This window comes from Talaromyces marneffei, chromosome 5, assembly GCF_009556855.1.
Source record: "Talaromyces marneffei chromosome 5, complete sequence".
Lineage (NCBI taxonomy): Eukaryota > Fungi > Ascomycota > Eurotiomycetes > Eurotiales > Trichocomaceae > Talaromyces > Talaromyces marneffei.
This window is the reverse complement of record NC_072352.1, coordinates 799,077-820,972: the sequence shown is the minus strand read 5'-3', so window position 1 is coordinate 820,972 and position 21,896 is coordinate 799,077. Positions and strand designations below refer to the sequence as shown.

The following is a 21,896-nucleotide window of genomic DNA, read 5'->3' as shown; positions in this document are numbered from 1 at the left end:
CATAACTGTATGAAATGTCCACTTGCATCCAGGCAGACGCTATTGACATCACGTATCAAAATATGCATTAGCTCGTAGAATATGAAAGTAATGGCATTGTTTCCTGCAGCGTTAGGCCAGGGGGGCGGTTGTCGGTCGAACTTGGCATCCGAAGCTCCTGTTATATGCACCAATCGGCGTTGGCACGACCTATCCACGATCGTGATCTCCATGCTTATTGTTTATGTCTATATTGTACACTGTGTACATTAAAATATTAGTTCGGAGCTAGTTGATCGAGTGTCTGGCGATTTGTAACATGAACGGAGTTACTGGATGCAATTCTCCCGGAGACCCTTGCAAGCCCTAAAGCGGTTGTAGAAGGATGGGTATAAAATGGGCACGGCTCACTGCATCAGATTGTGAACTGGAAGTCCTTCAACCAGATCAAGAAACAATTCCATTTGACGGACACAAAATAGAAACTCCATCATAATGTCAGGCAAGAACTTTATCGAAAAGGTTGCCATTGTTGGCGTAAGTTTATGACATTCACTCTCATCCACACAACGCTTCAAACCACCATCTCACTTTACACATACAGGCCGGCGGCCAAGTAGGCACCTACTTAACCAACGCCCTCCTCTCAACCAACAAACACCAAATCACCGCCCTCACCCGCGCAGGCAGCACAAACCCCATCCCTGCCGGCGTCACAGTCAAACACATCAACTACGCCGAACCCTCGACTCTCGTGGACGCCCTCCGCGGCCAAGACGCCTTGATTTTCTCTCTATCTGTCCTCGCCACCGACGAAGCAGACAGACTCATCAAAGCCGCCGCCGAGGCAGAAGTACCCTGGATCCTACCCAACGAGTTTGGATACAACTCCGACAACGATGCGGTCAATAAAGATACGCTGACTGGATTCGCAAAGAAAGCGCAACGCAAATTAATTGAGGAGTTAGGGAAGTCCGCGTGGGTTGGGTTGGCGACTGGATATTGGTATGAGTATAGTTTATCGGTTGGGGGGTGGTCCTTTGGGTTCGACATCAAGGGGAAGGAAGTCACCTTCTACGATGAGGGGAATGTGAAGATTCACACCTCGACGTGGCCGCAACTTGGAAAAGCAGTCGCACATCTCCTTTCCTTGCCCATCACGTCCGACGACGTCTCCACAACAACCCTGTCCTCATTCAAGAATAAATTCGCCTTCATCTCTTCGTTCTACGTCAATCAACGCGACATCTTCGAGTCTCTACTGCGCGTAACAGGCACAACCCTCGACGATTGGAAGGTCACCAACCAGCCCTCCGCCGCTCGATTCGCGTTCGGGAAACAGATGCTTCAGAACGGCGACAGGCGCGGCTTTGGGCTTGCATTGTATGCGCGCACGTTCTTTCCGGATGGTGCTGGTACGCATCCGGGCTCTGCGAATGCGCAGCTAGGAATCCCCGAAACAGAAGATTTGGATGAGTATACGGCTGTTGCGGTAAAGATGAATCAGGAGAATTATTTTGAGAATCAGGTTATTCCGAGGATTACCCCGTCGGTGTCTTCTTGATTCAAGCCTACTGCCACACCGGAAAGGTTGAATGGGTAGCGCCCAAGTAAATAGGATTTACATATCAAGATGATCAGACGAACTCATCCGATCCCCTTGAATTCATGACATTCAGTCTAGGAATAGAAATTCAAACCAATAAATGGAGCTGATTCAAATATCTTTACAAATTCCTTGACTTTCGGCCCAAATATCCCCATTCGGACCCCCTCTCGGATTCAAATACCCAAAAACCGGCCCTAGAAAGAGAAGCTTAAACAATCCCGTTAAGGCCGAGGGTGATTTGTAACCAACCTTATAGCTTCATGAAATTTCTATGGTTTGTAGGGGAGAATTATTGAATCGGTTCAATGATAGTGGATATCAGACACGAGTATTATTGGTAATGTTTGAGAGGGAGGGCGGGTATAGAGATCATGGTGTCCTAGTTCAATGGATGCCATTTTGATGTTCATCACAGATCGGTTTCTACGTCCTCCAAAGAATAAAGTATTTCGCTATACTTTTTAAAGGATACTTGTTTACGAACCAATTGATCGCCTTAATTTTACGAACAATACTTTCATCCCACAAGGCGTATCAAATTGCATCATGCATTTTCTTTATCGCAGGCGGAAGCGGCCAAACAGGCACGCAAGTCATCGCCAACATCCTCCAACAATGCCAACACCACACTATAACAGCCCTCGTCCGCAACCCATCCACCGTCCCAGCCCGGCCTGGCCTCACACTCGTCCAAGGCACACCGTCTAACCTGGCCGACATCGGAAAAGCTTCGCCACACCTCGCGCCCCAGACGCCATAATCATAACGCTTGTGTCCGTCAAGGGCGTTGTATTCGATAAGCAGGGTACACCGTTTTTGACGCATGTTGCTCGAAACATAGCGCAATCGCTGAAAGAGTCGACAACAGCATCGGAGAAGACAAAAGTGGTATACATGTCTGCTATGGGGGCGGGCGAGTCGTTTCCAAATCTCAATTTCTTGATGAGGGGCCTTGTGAAAGTGACCCCGTTGGCGAAACAGTTTATCGATCATAAGGGGGCGGAAGATACATTGATGGCGCTTGCCAATGAGGGTGGGAACGATGGAAATAAAGTTGTGGCGACGATAGTAAGGCTGGTTATGTTGACAAACGGAGCGGAGGCAGAGGTGGAAGGGTTGGGGGAGAATGGAGAGAAGGCTTCGTTCATGCCCAAGGTTTCGAGGGCAAGTGTGGCGAGATTTATGGTTGATGCGGCGCTGGAGTCAGAATGGGATGATAAGGTTGCTGTAATTGCTAATGTGAGTTCGCGAGGTCACTGGATCTAGAATGTTGTATAGTTAGTTCGGTTTCAGTTTGATGTGTTAGATTGGCATGTTAGTTTAGAATGTCTGTGGTCAGTTGTATATAACATAGAAAGTTGAAAGGCCAAGTTAGATCAACGTTGGTTGATATTCAATATCTCCGGTACAATACATATCGGATAATTGTATTAGACGATCGAACCGCAATCGGCTCATAGTAAATCACATCAAATATTGGATGTGGGTATGTGTTGAAGTTCCCGTAACTCGTAGCATCACGTTAAGTTGTATAATCATAAGACAAGCCGTTTCGGTACAAAGGAGAGTGGAAAAAACAAAAACGCCGTAATTCTTCGCTACTAGGCTCCAGTCCTAGTCTAGCCCTGATTCATTAGTCGTTGAGACATTAATATGCGTTGAGCCTGTATTGATGTTGAAAATGGTGGAAGAGCACCATGGTATAATGTTGAAAGATGGTAAATACCATCGGGTATCATGTTAAATGTTGAGCAATGGTCAGAGACCATGGATATCATGTTGAAAATGGTGGAAGAGCACCATGGGGGTATCATGTTAAATGTAAACAATGGTCATAGACCAGGGTATCATGTTGAAAAAATGTTGAAAACGGTTGAAAACTGTTGAAAAACGCCTGTTGAAATGCTGGCTGAAATGCAGGTTGAAAAAAAACCCCCAATCAAAACAAAACCTGAACGGACTAAAAATCTCGGTAGCACAAATGACAAGGCAAAGTAGTGCATCATCAAAGATGTCCACCCATCGAAACAAGTTTCGACTGCAATTCCTCAATTGTAGATTTCAGGTTTCCTTGAATGAAACTGCCCATTGTTGAGTACATCTGTACTGGACCGACCGCAAACGCGGCATTCGAGGTCTTGGTATCAGTGGGACTGCCGGCTGTTGAGGGCGGCGAAATGGGTTGACCATGGCAACACGCTGAGCCTGAGTACATTTCAATGTACTGCTTGATCGGCTTGGACATCATGCGCAATCGGTTGAGAACCAATTGGATCTTCATCAAATCGCTGGATTCGTCATCCAGTTCGTAGCCACCAACGCTAATGGGACGATGCACGACTTCCTCCTTGACGCTGTTGCTGTTGCTGTCTGGCAGATCGCGCGACTCGACTGCGGCCCGGTACCAGGCCAATGCTTTGGAAAAGATGGTGCTGAGAAGCATAGGAAAGGACGAGTCCTTAGCGCAGCTGCACGCGAGAATGGTGGAAACATTCTTCATGGCCTCGCTGTTGATCTTGAGCACTTGATCAATTGTCGGGCGTGGCTGTCCTTCTGCGGTTCGCTGCACGGTAGACGGCAGGCACAATGAAGTCATGGTCTCCAAGGCCAGATGAGTACAGTCATGAGCATTGTGCTGCGACAACAAAGCCGGACCCAAATCCTCGAAAGGGCTTGATCCGGTCGAGAGAAGTGTCGACTCAAACGAAGGAGCATAGTAGCTACTAGGCGAGAGATAGACATTCTCGGGCTCGTCCTTGACTGGCTTCTGCACACCGACTGGTGATTGAGGAAAAGTCAAGAAAGCATCGTCCGATTGGCTAGGAGGGTTGCTGTAGGCAGAAAGCGTATCAACGTTCATGAGGTCAGTAGTCGAGACAACAGCGTTGCCATTGTTGCCATTATTGCCATGGTTGGTGTTCGTGTGCTGGTCGAACAATCCACGGAATGGGTCGACGGCTGGGGTGCCTGAGGCTACAGGATTTGTTGCCATGTGATCGTGGGCGGCCAAAAGACTGTCAAAACTCCAATCGGTGTTCCAGGGAATTTCTGTGGTTGGAATTACGACATTTTCGCTGCTGTTGATGTTGATACTGCCTGGCAGCGAGTTTTCAGTCGTAGAGTTAACATCTGGCTTTCCTGGCAATTTTGCATTCATCATGGCCTTCGCCTTAGCTGACTTGCGAGGTTTGCCCATTCGCATCGACCGACTGTAATGACACTGGGCTCCAATGGTCTTGCATCGCTGGCACTCTGGTTTATCCTGGCTGCATTTGATCTTGTTCAGTGAGCAGCGATCACAGGCTGACCTTAGCTTGATGCGCTCTTCTCGTCCGGGGACAGCGGCCGCTTTTGTCTGAGCGTCGGCCATTTTTACTGCGACAGTCGAATATCAGAAATGAAGAAATAAAAAAGAAGGATAACGAAATAGTAGATAAGGATGGGTGTATTCAGTTTGCAGAGAGGAATGAGGAAGAAGGAAGAAGGAAGAAACAAAGAGGACAACAGGCGGGGAGGGGAAAAGAACAACCAAAAAGTCGACGAGCTCTTTCTTCGCAGGCGGAAAAGCCAATTGACTGTTCTGGCCAGGAACGGACTAGCGTCGACGCCGCCTGTCGCGAGCTTATTAGATCAAATTACTAGCGTATACAGGCATCAAACCGCCAACATGTCGTCCACGTTCTTACTGGGGGTAATTTGTGGGGCAGACCCGAGTAACGTATGTATTCTTACCAGTCACATTTCTACTCGTAGTAAACTATTGATTTTGCATTCCTCTCACTGGCTGTGGTTTCCCACTATAATTTTACTTACCAGCAATTCCGACAGTCTTACTCCGTAGTCCGCTGTCCTTACTCTAACATTTCCCCTTGCGCTCTAGCCCCCTTACTACTTCTTTCTTTCTCCGACTGCAAAACTCCGTTCTGTGACTGGCAAGAGTACGGGCTTGCCCGCATTGAGAATTCCCGCCCCATGCATTTTGCGTTAGCCGCTCAACGAGTTGTCTGGCTGTGATTTCGTTGGTTGAGTCGTGATAAGCTACCTAGGTATACGAGTCTTAGTGCGTGCAACTGTTTGGTCTAAGCGTGGGAGATTCACCAATTTTTATTAGCTGGTCTGGCTGGGACAACACACGAACGGTGGTCGGGTCACCAATTGGCATGAAGGAGGTGTCTCGTGCATGCAATCTACGTTTGGAATATCATATTCCGTAGGCCATACTCTGTAGTATTAATGATAGTACTTACTACGTATTCTTCTGCTGTGGCACTCCGGCGAGAAAGAGAATGGCTGACTGTACTATACACACGGAAAGAGAGAGAACGTGTGGTGGGCACCACGAACTCCGATCGGATTGCTGAGCGATAAGACTGGCTCATGGTCCATGAACAAGCTTCAGATCATAACAACCCCAATCTACTCTTCCTCACCACCTCGATGTCTCCATGTATGAAGACACACATTCTCTCCATATAGTCCATGCCACCTCTTGCTCATGCCTAGGTCGACCATTGCAATCTTATCAAGATAGGTCAGCACATGTTATCTTATCGATAGACCGACGCCAATGCATGAAATGGCCCCATGCATCGGACAAGAAGTGATTGGACCCTGATGCCTGTCACTGTCCAGCAGTTCTCCATGTCCGATCAATGAGATACGTACTACGAGTAGGCCCCAGGATTCTTCACGAGTCTAGCTCGAATGACTAAGGTCGTCTCGAAATGGCGCGGGCTGATATCAACAAATCTCGGCGCTCGCCCATTGGGTGCGTATCTCGATCACGGCGAACAGTCATGTAAGAAAGGGATAGCCCACTCCACAGCACCCTGGTGATCCGTAGTGCATGCAATTCTAGGATGCAAATGTCGGCTGGCCACGGACTCCGGGGTACATTGGTGGGCACTCACCGCCAGAGCTAATAGCTCTCTCTCCATGCTGAAGGCTGAAATATTATCATTAAGTGGCCAGTACTGATATAGTATCGATGATTTACTGCGACTTGCTGGAATATTCTCTGAAATTCTGTCACGCCTTGTCTGACAAGTGGCGGTGAAAAAAAGATGGCTGTCGAGGAAGTTGAGACACCACGGATGCCTAGGATTCCGCCGGAAGTAATTACACGCAGTCTCCCGTGACATTCTATCATCGGATCCCTAATGGACAGTTGCGAATATATTGCAGTCGACATTCCTCATTATCTAGCTTTGAGAATGAAGCCACCCATGTCCCTTTCCCTACAATATAAAACAAGGGAATGTTGGTGGTCCGTACAACCCTAGGCGCCTCCTTACCGGAAGTCCTTCTGAAAGTTCATGAGGCATATGCCTACACATCCTGCACAGATACTCTCACAGATTGGAAAGAATCTGGATCCCATGAGCAAGATATATACTCCATTTAGGCAACCAGGAAACAATGTCGCTGTTACTCCATTATTGGCCAGAGCGGTTGCTCACACTACCTCTCCGCCAATTGCCATGGCATCTTGGGTAACGACGGCAAGTCCTGCCTATTGGCGTTGGTGACTTTAAGACGACATGAATATCACTTCAATTGAGATGAGAGTGACATATTTTCCAATACCATTGCAGAACTAACCCCATCGCTCTGGAAGAACGTCTTAGCAGGGAGCTGATCTTTCAAAATGGACCGATTAATCACCGTGCATGATCTGAATATGGTTCTTTTTGTTTGAATTTGGGACAGGGGACTTTGCTGATATAAATGTTCATCAGCAGAATCCCAAGTTTCGTGTTATTCGCATAGGGCCTCGCAACTGTCATCGTTGATGTTCACTTACTGGAGGTCATGTACAGCTACGTAGCATCGGGTGCCTTAACCCCAACATTAAAGAAGCCAGCCCCGGGTTCTGATTGATCCAGAGGCTCTGAGGAAAATCTTCTGGCTGACAGCTTCGCCTAGTGGAGACCCTGAGTAGTGTTTGGCAATGCCACAGTCTGGCTCAACATCCTTGCCTCAATTCTCCGGGCCCTGATTGATGACTGTGGCCATAGGAGAATCACTAATATTAAGGGTAGTATTATGCTTTGCGGAGGGCTAGGTATTGTAGCTCCGACAGCTTTGGGACTTATATAACCTTTGGATCTTGTTCAGAACAATGCTAAACAGGTTCGATTGTATATAAATGGATAACTACTCCCACTGAATGACGTTTATCACAGATTTTCACGGATTTATTTTATAAATAGAATTCACTTAAACCATTTCTCAAGTCAGTATACCCCTGCCCACTTCCAGCTCTGACATTTACTGAGTGAAACAGGTTATGGTTGCTCACGGATTGCTTGCTCGGCTTACAGCCGCAGCTCTTTGCCTCATCGCCATCCCAATAACCATCGCTGCTCCTGTCGACAAGCGAACTGGCGTTGTTCCCTCTCTGTCGGGCCCAGAAGAGGTTGTAGGAAGCGGCACATACCCCCGTGCCAATTACCTTTCGGACGGTTCAATCATCAGTGCTTATACTGCTTTCGCAAACGGTGATAGTATCGTCACTATTGCCCGCTCAACCGACAAGGGAGTTTCCTGGAACGAAATCGGAACAGTCGCCCGAGGACCTACTGCTATAACCGATATTGATAACCCGTACATATACCAACTCCCATCAGGACGTGTCCTCGTCGCCTTCAGGAACCACGATCGCTCCAACGGCGTTTACACCTTCTTTCGTATTACTATCTGCTACTCTGATGACAACGGTGCCAACTGGGCCTACCTCAGCACCCCAGCCTCGGACCCCGGCCCAACTCACGGAAACTGGGAACCTTTCCTCCGAATGGCTGAGGATGGCACCACATTGCAACTCTACTACTCTCGCGAAAACTCTGGAGCCGACCAGGACAGTTTGATGCGTACTTCCACAAATGGCGGTATTACCTGGACTTCTGCCACAGTCATCTCCGGTGCTGATTCCAACAACGCACGTGATGGTATGCTCGGTGTCACTCGAGTCTCCGGCTCCAACCTCATCGCAGTCTTTGAGTCCGAGACCAACGGCGGTAAATTCTCTATTCACTCCATCACCAGCTCTGACGACGGCGCCACCTGGGGTAACCGCCAAACCGTTTATGCTCCTGCTGGCTCCAATGCGCAGGCTCCTCAGGTCATCAAGGTCGGTGGAACCCTCGTTGCTAGCTTCCAGACCGATGAGGATGGTGGTTCCGGTGAGGCTATCAAGATCTTGACCAGCGGTAATGGTGGTGTTACTTGGGGGAATAAGTTGACTACTTTCCCTGCTGCAAGCAACTGGGCTGGTTTGTTGGCTCTCAACGACGGTGTCAGCTTCTTGAGTTTGGCTGATCACGCTGGTGCCAAGTCCCAGAAGATTACTCTTTATTAAGAGTTTCTTTCCAGAAGCGATATTTCATTTACTAGTAACGTTTGCATATATGTGGCAGATCTGCCCATATAAATACTCTATTCGTTTGTACATTGTTATGCGCTCTACGGATCTACGAGGAGAAATCCCGTGGAGGCATAAGGTGATGATGATATTGGGGCCTCTAAGCCGGCAGCGCCAGCGAGTCTAACTAAGAAGTGGAGGCGGTGCAGGCCCCGGATAGTCTAACTACATATGGCAACTACCGACAGTAATGCTGGGAGTGTAGATAGCGTAGCATACATAGTTGTCTGTACATAGGTGACAGACGATATTTTACAGCTATCCCGGATGCGGTTGTTGCAGCGCATAAATCCAATCGGTTGGATATCAACCGGTCCTCATCACAAGGATTTGCCAAGAGAACTCCTTACTAAATTAGCGTCCACAGTCTTACACATAATTATGTATGGCAACCTATGTCCAATAGTTTCCCTTCAGATAGACACACAAGACACACAAGACACACAGAATACGATACGTTACACGTTCCCACTTTATTTCTCAATAGGTTATCAGATTGTCATCAACAATTTCATTCTATTTCTTGTATCGAGTATGAATAGTAGGAGTGCTGTTGCGTTGGACATTGTGAATGGAGACAAGGCGCAGTCGGTATGGTATTTGTGCGATTATATGCCATAGAGCAATCGAATTCATGTCTTCGTGCGTTGACTTACTTTCAATGTTCCCTCATCTACGATGTACCTTCGGAAATAAACTTTGGTAACTGAATCTGGTAACCCTAACCCTATCCCAATCGGGTATAGTCGTTTTATACTTGATGACGTCAGTGGGCCGAAAGGGGCCTTCCAAAATGTGGGCAGTTTCCCTTTGCGAACATTCCTTCTCCCCATCGAACGACCTTCCTCAACGACCTAAGTTACTCATAGTAGAAACCTCTGTTTCTTTCTCATCCATATTCCAATCATCTCGTATCGGCTGCCTTTCGTCGGTCCTCGTGGCCATCAGAATGTCCAGCAGCGCCGATTGCTCATCCTATCCTCCAAGGCGCAACATGCCCAGCGCTGGCACATTCGCTTGCTGGGTCTTTTAAGCATCAGACGAGACAAGACGGCAAGAAAATATAACGATGGCAGCAGACCCCTTCGCTCCTGCGTTCGATCAACCCCCACAGTTCGACGCTGAAAAAAGACGTATTCGGGATTTGTCTAGGTAAGATCTTTGTTTTCTTGTCGAGTGTCCATATCGTCGCTATCTTTCTTGGCCAAATTCTTAGCGCACACACTCTTTGTAGATTGCTCACACTCATTTTGAACAGGTATTACTGTGCCTTTCGCCAACCGCCTACTTCTTCCGACGATCCTCTGGCGCTAATTGAACCCGACGAACAGCCGGATGGGCCATCGCTTTCGAAGGATATCGTCCTGACTGCCCTCGTGCAGTTGGGTGTTTATCGATTCGGTTTCAACCGGGCATTTGTGTCTCTCATTGATAACCAGAACCAGCATATAATATCCGAAGCCACGGCATCCATATCCTTACGGAACCGTAACATCCATCTCCCCGACGATGGAATATATCTCGGTGTTACGAAGTTAGATCTCCTTTTTGGTGTTTGTCCTGATGTGATGAAATTATTTACCGGTCAGGATGTGCCGGAACTTCGTAATACGACTAATATGACTGCGAATCCGACCCGTTTCATCGTTCGCGATTTTACAAAGGAAGAGGGTTTCAAGGATAGACCATATGTTACCGGATGGCCTCATTTCAGATTTTATGCCGAAGTGCCTGTGTACAGCCCTGCAGGCTACGTACTTGGCAGTTTCTGTGTGGTAGATGATAAGCCACGACAAGACTTCGTGGACGCAGACGTTGCAGCTCTACAAGAAATTTCCGACTCGATTGCCCGTCATCTCGAGAACGTTAGAACTGTGCATTCCCATGAACGAGCAGATCGACTAGTGCAAGGCTTGATGAGTTTTGTTAAGGGTCGACCAGACGATGCAGCGTCATCTACAGCAACCCTACAAGAGGTCGTTGGTCGACTGGAAAGCTTGCCCCCTCTGTCAAAGCAACCATCTCCAGATGATGGACGACCCTTGTCTCCATCAAGCAAAGTGACCGGAGAGGCCTTGCCAACTCAATTGACGCAAGATTCACCCACAGTCACAAGGAATATCTCTTCATCGTCGCTACCACAGGAGTCCGGTACATCTCAGCCTTCCATCTATAGTATTACCAAAGACAAAATACGCAAAATTTTAACCGAAGAGGAGCACCATAGCACACAAACCACTAGACCCGGCACACCTCTCATAACCGTCAATGAAAGCGTTCCTATCTCGAGACGAGTGGATGCATTGTTCTCCCATGCAAGCATTTTGCTCAGGGATTCGATGGATTTGGATGGTGTGCTATTCTTAGATGCTTGTCGCTGCAATTTCGGAATGTAAGTTTAATCTTTCGTTGTGAGAAACGGGAAACTGTTGATTTGACTTGTAACTAATGTTTTAAAGCGGACCGGTGGAAATGACAAACTGGGAGCCATTTCCTACAGCTGTTGATGCTGCTTTCACATCACGCCCTCCAAGCCTTCCCTCTGAAAATAATAAGGATGCATTCTGCAAAGTTCTCGGTTCCGCATCTACGGAAGTCGCCCATGGAACCGCTTCAGATACTCCTTCCACAGGCTTCGTAACGGAAGCCTTTCTTCAACATTTGGTTATCAGTTATCCCGAAGGAGAGATCTTTGATCTAGATGGAGTCGTTCCCTCCAATGTTGGGGAGTTAAAAAGAATAGGGCTCGAAAGAAGATCTCGTATACGACCATTTGAGAATGGCCGCCAGTCGCCTGCAAGCGAGCGCAATGCTCTTCAGGCAACATCATCACGCTTGGTAAATTATTTCCCCGGCGCAAAAACCGTCGTCTTTCTACCACTTTGGGACTGGAACAAGGGCAATTGGCTGGCGGGTACCCTTATATGGAGCCGAGACAGTGAACGGCCTCTTGAACTAGAAGAATTCCACTACTTCAAGATATTTGGGAATACAATTATTTCAGAGATCGCAAAAGCGAAATCTCTTGAGCTCGAAAATTCAAAATCAGACTTTATTTCATCAGTTAGTCACGAGCTGCGATCACCACTACATGGAGTGCTAGCTAGTGCGGAGTTACTGCTTGAGGCTTCATTAGAACCTGATCAGCATGATTTGGTGAAGATGATTGAAACGTGCGGTCTTACTCTTTTGGATACGATGAATCACCTGTAAGTTTTGCTATATCTGTCTTGCCTTCGTTCAAACCCCACTAATTCTGTGTTATAGCCTAGACTTCACTAAAATCAATAATCTTATGACTATGGAGGAAGACGCAAACCCTTTTAATGATCCCTCTACGACTTTGGCGACTGTGTTCGACCTCGATGTGCTTTTAGAAGAGGTTGTTAGTGCTCTTTATGCCGGGAAATTACATGTTCCACGTTACGCGGGTACTGCGGCTGCTGAGGAGAAAGAAAAGATTAAACAAATTATGGGAAATATGTCTGTAGTCCTGCGTGTGACGGACCAGAGCAATTGGAAAATGCGATCTATTTCGGGCGCGTGGAGACGGATTATTATGAATATCTTCGGCAATGCGCTCAAATATACACAAGCGGGTTTCATTGAGGTCTCATTAACCAAACTCAAGAAAAAGCCAGAAGCATCCGCGTCGGAATTTGCTCACTTGTCAATAACTGATACCGGATGTGGAATGTCAGCTGACTTTCTCAAGAACAAGCTATTTTCTCCCTTTGCACAGGAGGACACGCTTTCTGAAGGAGTCGGGCTGGGAATGAGCATTGTACAGCAGCTTATTGGTCTCATGAAGGGCACGATCGACGTGAAGAGTGAATCCGAAACAGGTACTCAAGTGGATATTTTCCTTCCAATTTCGTCAGTTCCAGCATCGCCTGCGCCGTCGAGGACATCAACATCTTTCAAAACACAATTCTGCCTCATAGGATTTAACGGGTATTCTGACGTGACAGAAGTACCGTCGGGCAGTTTGAGTCTTGAGGCAAAACGCAGACTTTGTGTACAGAGCTTCCTCACTCATGTGATTACACAGTATCCTGGTTGGGATGTCTCTTTTGTTGAGACACCTGAAAAAGCAGTCGGCGATGTCGCCATCATCGAAGAAACAACACTGGAGCAGATTGCCGCAGACGAGTCACTGCAATCGACGGACACGATTAATTTCAGTCGATTGTTGGTCTTGCGCAATGGACCACCATCATCAAGCATTGTCAAGCTCATCAACATCAAAGCAGATGTCGTTCATACCATACATCCACCGTGAGTACCCCCCTTTTTTAAGGCTTCTTTGGCGCATCCACTAACTTACAATTGCCACAAGTTTCTGTGCTCGTAAAATCTTGGAAGCTCTGAAATGGACCTCAGAAATGAAGAGTCTGTCAGCAATATCGTCGAACAGTGCTTTGACCACCGATGAAACTCTATCAACAAGCTCTGCAGCAAAGCCGGCTGTAGCGGCAGATCCTACAGAAGTCATATCAATCCGGACTAGACAGTCGATACCGACATTAGACGTCATGACGCCTGTGTCAGAGCGTGACAGCTTTTTGGAAAGTAACCAGAGTCTTCACGTTCTCATTGTGGATGATAACGATATCAACCTCAAGGTACATAGCCCCTTACTTACTCATGCCTTTCTTTTACAGATTCGTTTTATGCTTATTACTCCTTTTGGAGCGTTATACTAAATTTTGCTCTGTCTTCAGGTTCTTTCGACATTTATTCGGAAACTAGGTCATACATATGAGACTGCGTCAAATGGATTGATAGCGCTGAACAAGTATAAAGAGAGCTCCACGCCGTTCAACCTTGTGCTAATGGGTGAGTTGGTCATCTGACTATCCCTTGTAAACCATACTGACATCACCCAAAAGATATCTCAATGCCAGTTATGGATGGTCTAGTTGCGACTAGTCAGATAAGAGGTTTCGAAAAGCAGAAGTCACTCTCACCCGTTACTGTTCTTGCGGTTACTGGGGTTGCTTCGGCTACAATGCAAGAGCAAGCTGTAGCAGCGGGAATCGACAACTATTTGATTAAGCCACTTAATCTACAACAACTCAAACGAGCTATTGAGAAGAGTATGTAGAACTCCTTCCGAAGCGATGGATCGACGCCTATGATTTCTTTTGTTCTAAAAGGTACATATGCACCAGGTCATATATGATGGAGTTGGGGTCGGAGTTTTATTGGGACTATGCACATATTATGGTATACCCAGAGATAGGGATGATAGTGGAGTTGGTCAGCTTTTGACTATATGAGTATCTATCTGTTCTGGTCGTGAACTGTTAACACATCAGTCCATCTAACCAATTATAGTAGGATGTACTTATCCCGAAAATACACACTACGTCTACTATGAATTTTGCTACAAGTACTCCGTACTATATCCGCACTACCAGCAAGACCCACGATGTAATGCTTTGGTAACATTTTTCTCGATGGAGATCGATGCTATTTTTATAAACACCTGGCTGGGTGCGCCTAATTTTAGCTTTAAGAATGAAATTCCGTCAGTGCAAGTTATTATATATAGAACGTAGTAATAAAGTACTGTACAACGGGTGTCGTGTGAAGGCCAGCCCCAAAGGCTACAAAATAAGAACTAGTTATTATTCTTTAATACTTTGATCGGCATTCTCATTGGATATGGCATAAATAAAGTTCATGGCCATTTCTGGATTGATCGGGTTTATCAGATGGATTCTTCGAGCCATTGGTGGTGGGTGCAGGGATTGTCTGTTGATGTCTCCGAACGATTTCTGAATGTCTCCGAGGGCTGAATGGGGGGGCAGTGTTTGGGAAGTGTTGGAAAAGTATATAATCCCATCGGGATCTCTTCATCGTTTACAAATATATATATATATATATATATATATTTTGGATTGAACAATCACTGCATATTCGCATCTTCGTAACCATCCAGACTATTTTATTCCATTCATTTGAGGAGGAGAAAGACATGACCATGCCACCAACCACCCTCTTCGACGCCCTCATAATCGGCGCCGGCCCAGCAGGCCTCTCAGCCGCAACTGGTCTCGCGCGCCAACTCCACACCACAGCAGTCTTCAATTCCTCTGTATTCCGTAACGGAAAGACAAAACACATGCACAACGTTGTGGGCTGGGATCATTGCGACCCCGCCGATTTCCGTGCCAAGGCTCGCGAGGATTTGTTGACGCGATACGCGCCGACGGTCCAGTTCCATGACTTTGGTATTGAATCGGTCTCAAAGCAAGCCGATGGGAGGTTTGAGGTGAGGGATGAGAACGGAGGAGTTTGGAGGGGAAAGAAACTTGTGTTGGCGGTTGGGGTGAAGGATGTGTTTCCTGAGATTGAGGGTTATGTGGAGTGTTGGGGGGAGGTTATGTAAGTCTAGACATATATATAACTAAGTTACGGTTATTTGTGTTGTAGTTTCAGTTTTACTGACCTTTCAAGACACCACTGCCTCTTCTGCGATGGCTACGAAAAGCGCGGCGCAAAATCAGCGGGTGTCCTGGCAACAGACCTCCTTGACCTCACACCGAGGATAATGCACGTCGGCCACATGGCAAAGAGACTAGTTGATAATGTCACCATATACACCAATGGCAACAACGATCAGGCTTCAACATTACAAGAAGCGATAGCAAACGTGGATGGATTCAATGTCGACTCGCGCCCTTTCGCGAGGCTAGAAAAACGTGAAACCGAGGCTGAGCCGAAGATTATCATCCATTTCAAGGATGGAAGTCAAACCGAGGAAGCTTTTTTGGTAATTATCCCTTCCTCCTGTAACCTACGTTTCTGGAATTTTTGGTTTACTGACGATGGGTCTTGTCTTGTTCAGGCTCACGGACCAAAATACGTTCTCAACGGCCCCTTTGTAGAACAACTAGGACTCGAGACAATCGAGAGCGGCGAGATTAAGGTATCCCCCATGTTCAATGAGACTTCGATGCCGGGAGTTTTTGCCGTTGGCGATTGCGCTACTCCTATGAAGGCAGTGACGCCGGCTATGTACATGGGATCAGGAGCTGCGGTGGCGATTGTGATGCAACTTCAGGGGAAGTAGGCGAAAGGTTTGATAAGGATACTTTCATTTCAACTTTTAGATGTGTTACCATTATAATAGTCTAGTTGAAATATCTGATAACACTTTCTGTGCACTGTCTCGTTTCAAATTTGCATATAGGCAGGGCAGGGCATTTGCTTGGTGATGTAGGCATATAAATAGTACTATCAATCTATTGACTGAGAATTGATGCGCCAAATTTGCTTTTATTAACTCAAGCGGGTACGTACTACCAATTTAAACGCCCTGAATGAAATTGAGACGAAAACATGGCATAGATTGAAATAAAAGAACAAGGAAATATTTCCCAGGACTTTCCCATTCTTTTATTGTTGCTGGTAGACTCTTTGTTATTTTTTAAGCCTCAACCAACATGTCCAGGTTGTCCTGAGCTACAGTGTTTTGTTCCATAAATTAACCTATGAGAATCTCTATTGGTCTACTCTTCTATTTAAAAACAAAAAGATCATTCATGTTTGCTAACAGAAAAATGAATGGACAATACTGACCTCTTATTGACTTATAAGATACACAAAGTTAATCCATGCAAAAGAGAAGTGCCTCCTCTTTATTTCAGTCATGGTTCTCTAGATAATCACAATGCATCTACTTTGGAATATACTTCTAGGAATTAGCATATAGATAGGAAATCTGATTATATATCTAATTTTTCTGAAAATATAATGCCCATACCCCTAAAACTGAAAAAAAAAAAAAAAAAAAAACTAGAATTGGGTACTCGGAACCATGAGCTCTCAAGTGAGAGGCAACTGTGCCTGCCTGGCCATGACTCGTGAGGTAACGTAAATTTGACTGGATTCTTCCGCCATGTTCGATTATCGCCAAAATTTTGGATCTATCTCTCTGACTAGCACTGATAAATAGACGTGGGAGGCAGTCTTCCATAAAGCCATACCTTCCCCCGATCATCTTGAACCAGATTCGTCAAAAATGGCGGCCCTTCAACAACAGATTTGAAAAAGCATTCTCCACCCAAAAGAGCTTCTCTTCAAGCCAGAATTGAAGCGGGTCGGTAACTTGGGCGGCCTTCGTCTCTTGGACCGTCTCGATCGCTTGGAAGAGAGACAGGTTGATATTCAAACCGAATTGCAGAATCAACGGCTCGAATTTGACAAACAGCGCTCTCTTTACAAGAAAACGGAGGACGAACTAAAAAGACAACGCGATCTTCTTGAGCCATTTCGTCTCCAGATCTTGAGTATTCGTGCGACCGAGTTGGAGAAGCTCAGCCCACATTTCGACAGCGAGGCTCGTTTCCAGAGAAATGCAATGGTCCATGGAGGGAATGTCAGAGTGGATTTACAAGCTCTAGATTATCTAGAAGCTTGCAGAGAGTTCGCTCGGTTGCAAAACGCTAAAATGGGATTTCAATCTCTTTACGGACGGCCTGTGGACGAGCTACGATTCAAAATCGCAGACGCGCCTCAGGAGATTGTGGGAATCCTTAACAGACGAGCTACACTTGAGACGATGCATAAGTGGAAGTTGGTAGCCAAGGAAGAGAGACTTGCATGGATTGCATTGTGTGATCGACTTATTGGCACTTGGTCACGGTCTGCCTATGAGGTTGCACGCTCTTCTTCAGATGCTCATAAAGAGGCGATCAAGGCAGAATACGACCAGCTATGCCAATGGATGTCCGACAAAACCGAAATTCTAAAGCAACGCAGAAACAAGTGAGACAGCGGGCATTTCACATTCTGATTCCTTCTATAACAAGCCTCCTTTGATGGCATATCCATTCTCCTACTCTCCTACTCTTGCTTCAAGCATGACCTCTTCGACTAATGCCCAATCTTGGTCTGCTTTAGCATATGTGTTATAATATTATTTAATTTTTCAGGAGATGGGTGTCATTCCGCGTTTAAGTTCGTGTCAAACAACTCATGGTGTGATCTTACTTTCTTTACTACTATCTTGACAATAGAAATACACGCACAAACCTCCGCTGTATCCTCCAAAGCTTCCTTTCATAGTAACTATGACCCTGATATTATCATTCAATAACTTGAACTAGCCCTTGTCATCATCCTGCTCGGAAATTCGTTGGAAACGAGAAAGATTGACTAATTCACACTAGCCAACAAGCATATCATTCTTGTGAGATACAGTTTCCAATATTTCCGACACCATAATGTTGTACGTAGTTGTGAACTACCCAAATCTAATATTCTTCAAAATATCTAGTCCTCGAGCAGCACCAAGTTGTTTCATAAGCTTCTCGCAAACTCTTCCAACAATGCAACTAGCTCCTTTGGCTTTTCCAGTGGAATCCAGTGACTGCAATCAAACATTTCAATGCGTCGAATTGACAAATGTTTTTCTGCTGCCGGTATCTGAAACTCCGGGCGACTGCCATAGTCATACTTTGCGGTAACCACCAGCGCAGGGATATTGAGGTTCTTGCTCTCATCAGTGGTGAACTGGGCGTGAAACGGCCTGTCGATTCCACGAATAAATGATTTATACCTTCATATAGTTAGCCACGGAATTGTTGACCTACACTTTGGTTAGGAGTTAATACCAGTTCAATGGACCTGTATACCCCCCCTTCCTGAGAATTTGCACATGCGTAGCAACTTCCTCGTCACTCATCCATGATGGAGGAGGGGCCACCCTACCACTGATAACCCATCCCTTTGCTCCACCTTCTGTACCCATATGCGCTTTCCAGTCCTCCGGTGTCGTGGAATACAACATTGATGTGACCGAAGCTGGGTTTGAGTCACACACAGCCGCAGCATCATCCTCGTTGAAAAACTCCATATACGCGAATGCAGGGTATCCGATGTATTCTCGCACCATCGAATTCACAGATTGAAGATCGAACGGTGCTGGAGGACTGTAGCCAACGGCTGTGAATACCAAACCAGAGAAACGACTCGGATAAGCTAACGCAGCGGTTGAAAGAAGTGTAGAGCCCCTTCTCGAGATGAGGATCAGCCAATGCCAGGTAGTGAGCAGGGCGAATATAAGTTTAAAAAGTTTACCAGTCATGGCCAACACCGACAACTCGTTCTAGTCCTTCACCTACAACCAGCTCAAGGATATGATCTGCCATTCGTTTGAGCGAATACGCTTCTACATCTGTCGTCTTATCCGAGTCACCATATCCAAGCAGGTCTGGAGCGAGAATGCCGTATTTAAGCTCTTGCAATAACGGTACTACATGACGCCAGTCATAGCTCGTGCTCGGAAAGCCGTGAAGAAGTAAGAACGCAGGCTTTGTGGATTCGGCTGCGGGGATGTAAATATAGGAGTATTTCGTTCCATCTCGGACAGCAGTGGTTTTGCTAACGTCAGGAAATAGCTGAAGTGCCATTTTTGCATTATAGCCTTGTTATAGCTTAATAATAATTGTTGCGGTTGAGATCAGGGAAACTCATTATTTTTGCTTAAATTCTTCAATTTTATGTAGGCAATGCCAAAAGTCTCCGGGTTTCCCACATTATTTACCAAAAGTCTCCGGCGAACACAGTTGTGCTCGAAATGGAAATCGATTCGGCATGAGAACTATTTCTATGGACACGCCAATTCCTCAGGCAATCTTCATCTGTTGGTCATTGCCTTGCCTAGCTTGTATGACTGATCAATATGCATGATTGTTTTGGTAGTATTTTTGTAGCCTTTGGCTTTCGGTCTTGTCATTTGTTCTGGAATGAAACTGCGCACTTTTCATCCAGCCCGAGAAGGCAGTCGCACAATGCGACGCATCCCATCTTCTTATTTTCTCTCTACCATTCCCCAATCCAATAAAACGGACATTTTGTAAGAATATCCTAGATCTCCTCGAGAGTGTTCTCGAGCTTGCATTGGGACTCACTCGTGGGTAAACTGTGGACGGTCAAGTCAGGTTTGACAAGCAGAGTCGCAAGCTCGCTCCAATTAGAGAGTATTGAACCGAAGAGTGGCCCCAAGAAAGGGGCTCAGCGAAACTTAATTTAAGGCCAGCTTTAAGTGTTTACTACGAGCTAGAGATACTTTAATAAGCTTTAGCTCTTAGCTAAAACGTAAAAATGACAGCATTAACACTAACGGATTTGCAGATCTAAAACGGGGCCACCGAGAAAGCCCAATACGTAGGTAGAATCTTAAAACACTCTGATACATTCACAATTTGATCCTTCAGCCATGCTGCCAAGCTAATTCGATGTCAATTATTGACCAATTTATGAATCAACTCTGAAACCTATAGTATCTTAGCCTCGGATCCTACCTGAATGAATCAGGAGGCATCGTCAGCCATCGGTGAGCGTCTTAAAACCATCCTAATTTTGAGTCAAGCACTAGTCAAAATGAAAGGGAAAAGTAAGATTAAAAGTATTTGTAGTGTTAACACGTGAGTATATGTAAGGAATTTAGCATTTAGTTTCATGCAAGTGACTGGCATTGCCCAGGCAGCGATGTGGATGCTCCCTTTGCACGAGACTGTCAATACGACATGACAGTGTACCACAAAATATTATTCCTAGATCCGACTTGCGAATAATAGGCCAATATGGTTCAAATATGTACTAAATGAGGGGGGCAATGTACACATGTTCAAGTCTACGCTCTTGCAGCCTTATGATATCTATGTTGGGATTCCAGGGATAAGGAATGAGATCTGAGCCAATTAGGGCATGGGATAAACAGAGGCACATTCTATGATGCGCCATGGCAATGATGACATTCGAAGGAAAACATTTATACTATACTTGTGAATCCTACTTTTAGTTCAGTTTCCGCGTGATTAAAAATAAAAATTGCCTGCCGTAGCTGATATAAGGTGCGTCGAGCATTCAATCCGCAACTCATCTATACTTTGGAAGAAATACATACCTACCGGATTTTGGCATACGAAGCGACAGTAAATTCACTATGAGTACCTATCCTTGTACAATGGTAACTGCCCCTCCATAATACATAAAAAATCTTACTCGTATTAACAAATTGCTGACTGATGGAATAGTTGTCCTTCGGATATTGCGATTTCTCAGCCCAATCACACTTCCAAGCTCTATCTCGAGAAAACAGATACAAAGCGTCATGGCCATCGCATACATATCAAGAGGGGCTATTAGGCTCGTCGTCATCATCAGCGTCACGTTCAAACTCGAAGAGAATGACATGGTCACCAGCGGCCGCTAGAACCGAATCCGAAGATATGGTAGCATCGTGCAAGTCGAAGAGAATGGCATGGGCTGCCGCAGGTTCGGCGGCCCTAAGCAAAAGAACTTCGTGGTTACCATCATCATCCTCCTCTTCTGCCTCTCCTAATCGCTATACTTCCCCTCCCCAGGCGCCAACTAAGCGGATACCAGCGACACGGGAAACATCTAGCAATAAGACCAACAACAGCAACAAGTGGGACAAATCTCGGAGAACATCCATGATAAATGGATGTATAGAACGAGTCAAGAGCCTTGGAAAGAAGAACAAGCGCAACCACAAGAACTACTGGCAGTTGGATGATGCCTCGACAAGAACGATATCCGCATCATAGCATCTCTGAGATCAGAATGCTTCTATATCTTTTGCAATTTGCAGTATAATGCACTATAAATCACTGATCGCACTCGTTTGTTTTATCTGTCTATTTTGGATTGTCTTGAATTTGGTGTATCTAATAAATTGACTTCGGCACGATCGATAGATAGAAAAACAAAGGAACCATGTAACCTTCCAAATTGGGAAATGATGACCATTCTTGGGTGGGATTAAGTAATCTCAGATGAACTTTATGTTTTTATCTTTTATCTCACCACTTGTCCTACATATTCATATATAATAATGTATATGCC

The 21,896-nt window shown here is 45.8% G+C and overlaps 9 protein-coding genes across 9 annotated transcripts; 7 read left to right on the top strand and 2 right to left on the bottom strand.

Annotated features, from left to right (window-relative positions):
* Positions 1-474: 474 nt before the first annotated feature.
* On the top strand, positions 475-1,543 carry EYB26_006615 (uncharacterized protein; the record flags this gene model as incomplete). The annotated part of the gene is made up of 2 exons (XM_054265891.1): positions 475-516; positions 584-1,543. 2 exons carry the CDS (start codon positions 475-477, stop codon positions 1,541-1,543), a joined length of 1,002 nt encoding a protein of 333 aa, XP_054121866.1.
* A 948-nt stretch (positions 1,544-2,491) lies between these two features.
* On the top strand, positions 2,492-2,854 carry EYB26_006614 (uncharacterized protein; the record flags this gene model as incomplete). Its single annotated transcript, XM_054265890.1, has 1 exon — positions 2,492-2,854. One exon carries the CDS (start codon positions 2,492-2,494, stop codon positions 2,852-2,854), a length of 363 nt encoding a protein of 120 aa, XP_054121865.1.
* A 739-nt stretch (positions 2,855-3,593) lies between these two features.
* Positions 3,594-4,958, bottom strand: EYB26_006613 (uncharacterized protein; the record flags this gene model as incomplete). The annotated part of the gene is made up of 1 exon (XM_054265889.1): positions 3,594-4,958. One exon carries the CDS (start codon positions 4,956-4,958, stop codon positions 3,594-3,596), a length of 1,365 nt encoding a protein of 454 aa, XP_054121864.1.
* A 2,919-nt stretch (positions 4,959-7,877) lies between these two features.
* Positions 7,878-8,948, top strand: EYB26_006612 (uncharacterized protein; the record flags this gene model as incomplete). Its single annotated transcript, XM_054265888.1, has 1 exon — positions 7,878-8,948. The coding sequence occupies one exon, from the start codon at positions 7,878-7,880 to the stop codon at positions 8,946-8,948; it is 1,071 nt and encodes a 356-aa protein (XP_054121863.1).
* Positions 8,949-10,080: 1,132 nt separating this feature from the next.
* EYB26_006611 (uncharacterized protein) lies at positions 10,081-14,196 on the top strand (the record flags this gene model as incomplete). The annotated part of the gene is made up of 8 exons (XM_054265887.1): positions 10,081-10,163; positions 10,270-11,403; positions 11,471-12,220; positions 12,279-13,289; positions 13,351-13,636; positions 13,736-13,850; positions 13,904-14,110; positions 14,186-14,196. The coding sequence occupies 8 exons, from the start codon at positions 10,081-10,083 to the stop codon at positions 14,194-14,196; spliced, it is 3,597 nt and encodes a 1,198-aa protein (XP_054121862.1).
* Positions 14,197-15,000: 804 nt separating this feature from the next.
* On the top strand, positions 15,001-16,092 carry EYB26_006610 (uncharacterized protein; the record flags this gene model as incomplete). Its single annotated transcript, XM_054265886.1, has 3 exons — positions 15,001-15,404; positions 15,477-15,792; positions 15,868-16,092. The coding sequence occupies 3 exons, from the start codon at positions 15,001-15,003 to the stop codon at positions 16,090-16,092; spliced, it is 945 nt and encodes a 314-aa protein (XP_054121861.1).
* Positions 16,093-16,839: 747 nt separating this feature from the next.
* On the top strand, positions 16,840-17,793 carry EYB26_006609 (uncharacterized protein; the record flags this gene model as incomplete). Its single annotated transcript, XM_054265885.1, has 2 exons — positions 16,840-16,895; positions 17,076-17,793. 2 exons carry the CDS (start codon positions 16,840-16,842, stop codon positions 17,791-17,793), a joined length of 774 nt encoding a protein of 257 aa, XP_054121860.1.
* Positions 17,794-18,323: 530 nt separating this feature from the next.
* Positions 18,324-19,435, bottom strand: EYB26_006608 (uncharacterized protein; the record flags this gene model as incomplete). The annotated part of the gene is made up of 3 exons (XM_054265884.1): positions 18,324-18,582; positions 18,638-19,036; positions 19,104-19,435. The coding sequence occupies 3 exons, from the start codon at positions 19,433-19,435 to the stop codon at positions 18,324-18,326; spliced, it is 990 nt and encodes a 329-aa protein (XP_054121859.1).
* A 1,559-nt stretch (positions 19,436-20,994) lies between these two features.
* EYB26_006607 (uncharacterized protein) lies at positions 20,995-21,598 on the top strand (the record flags this gene model as incomplete). Its single annotated transcript, XM_054265883.1, has 2 exons — positions 20,995-20,997; positions 21,065-21,598. The coding sequence occupies 2 exons, from the start codon at positions 20,995-20,997 to the stop codon at positions 21,596-21,598; spliced, it is 537 nt and encodes a 178-aa protein (XP_054121858.1).
* Positions 21,599-21,896: the final 298 nt, after the last annotated feature.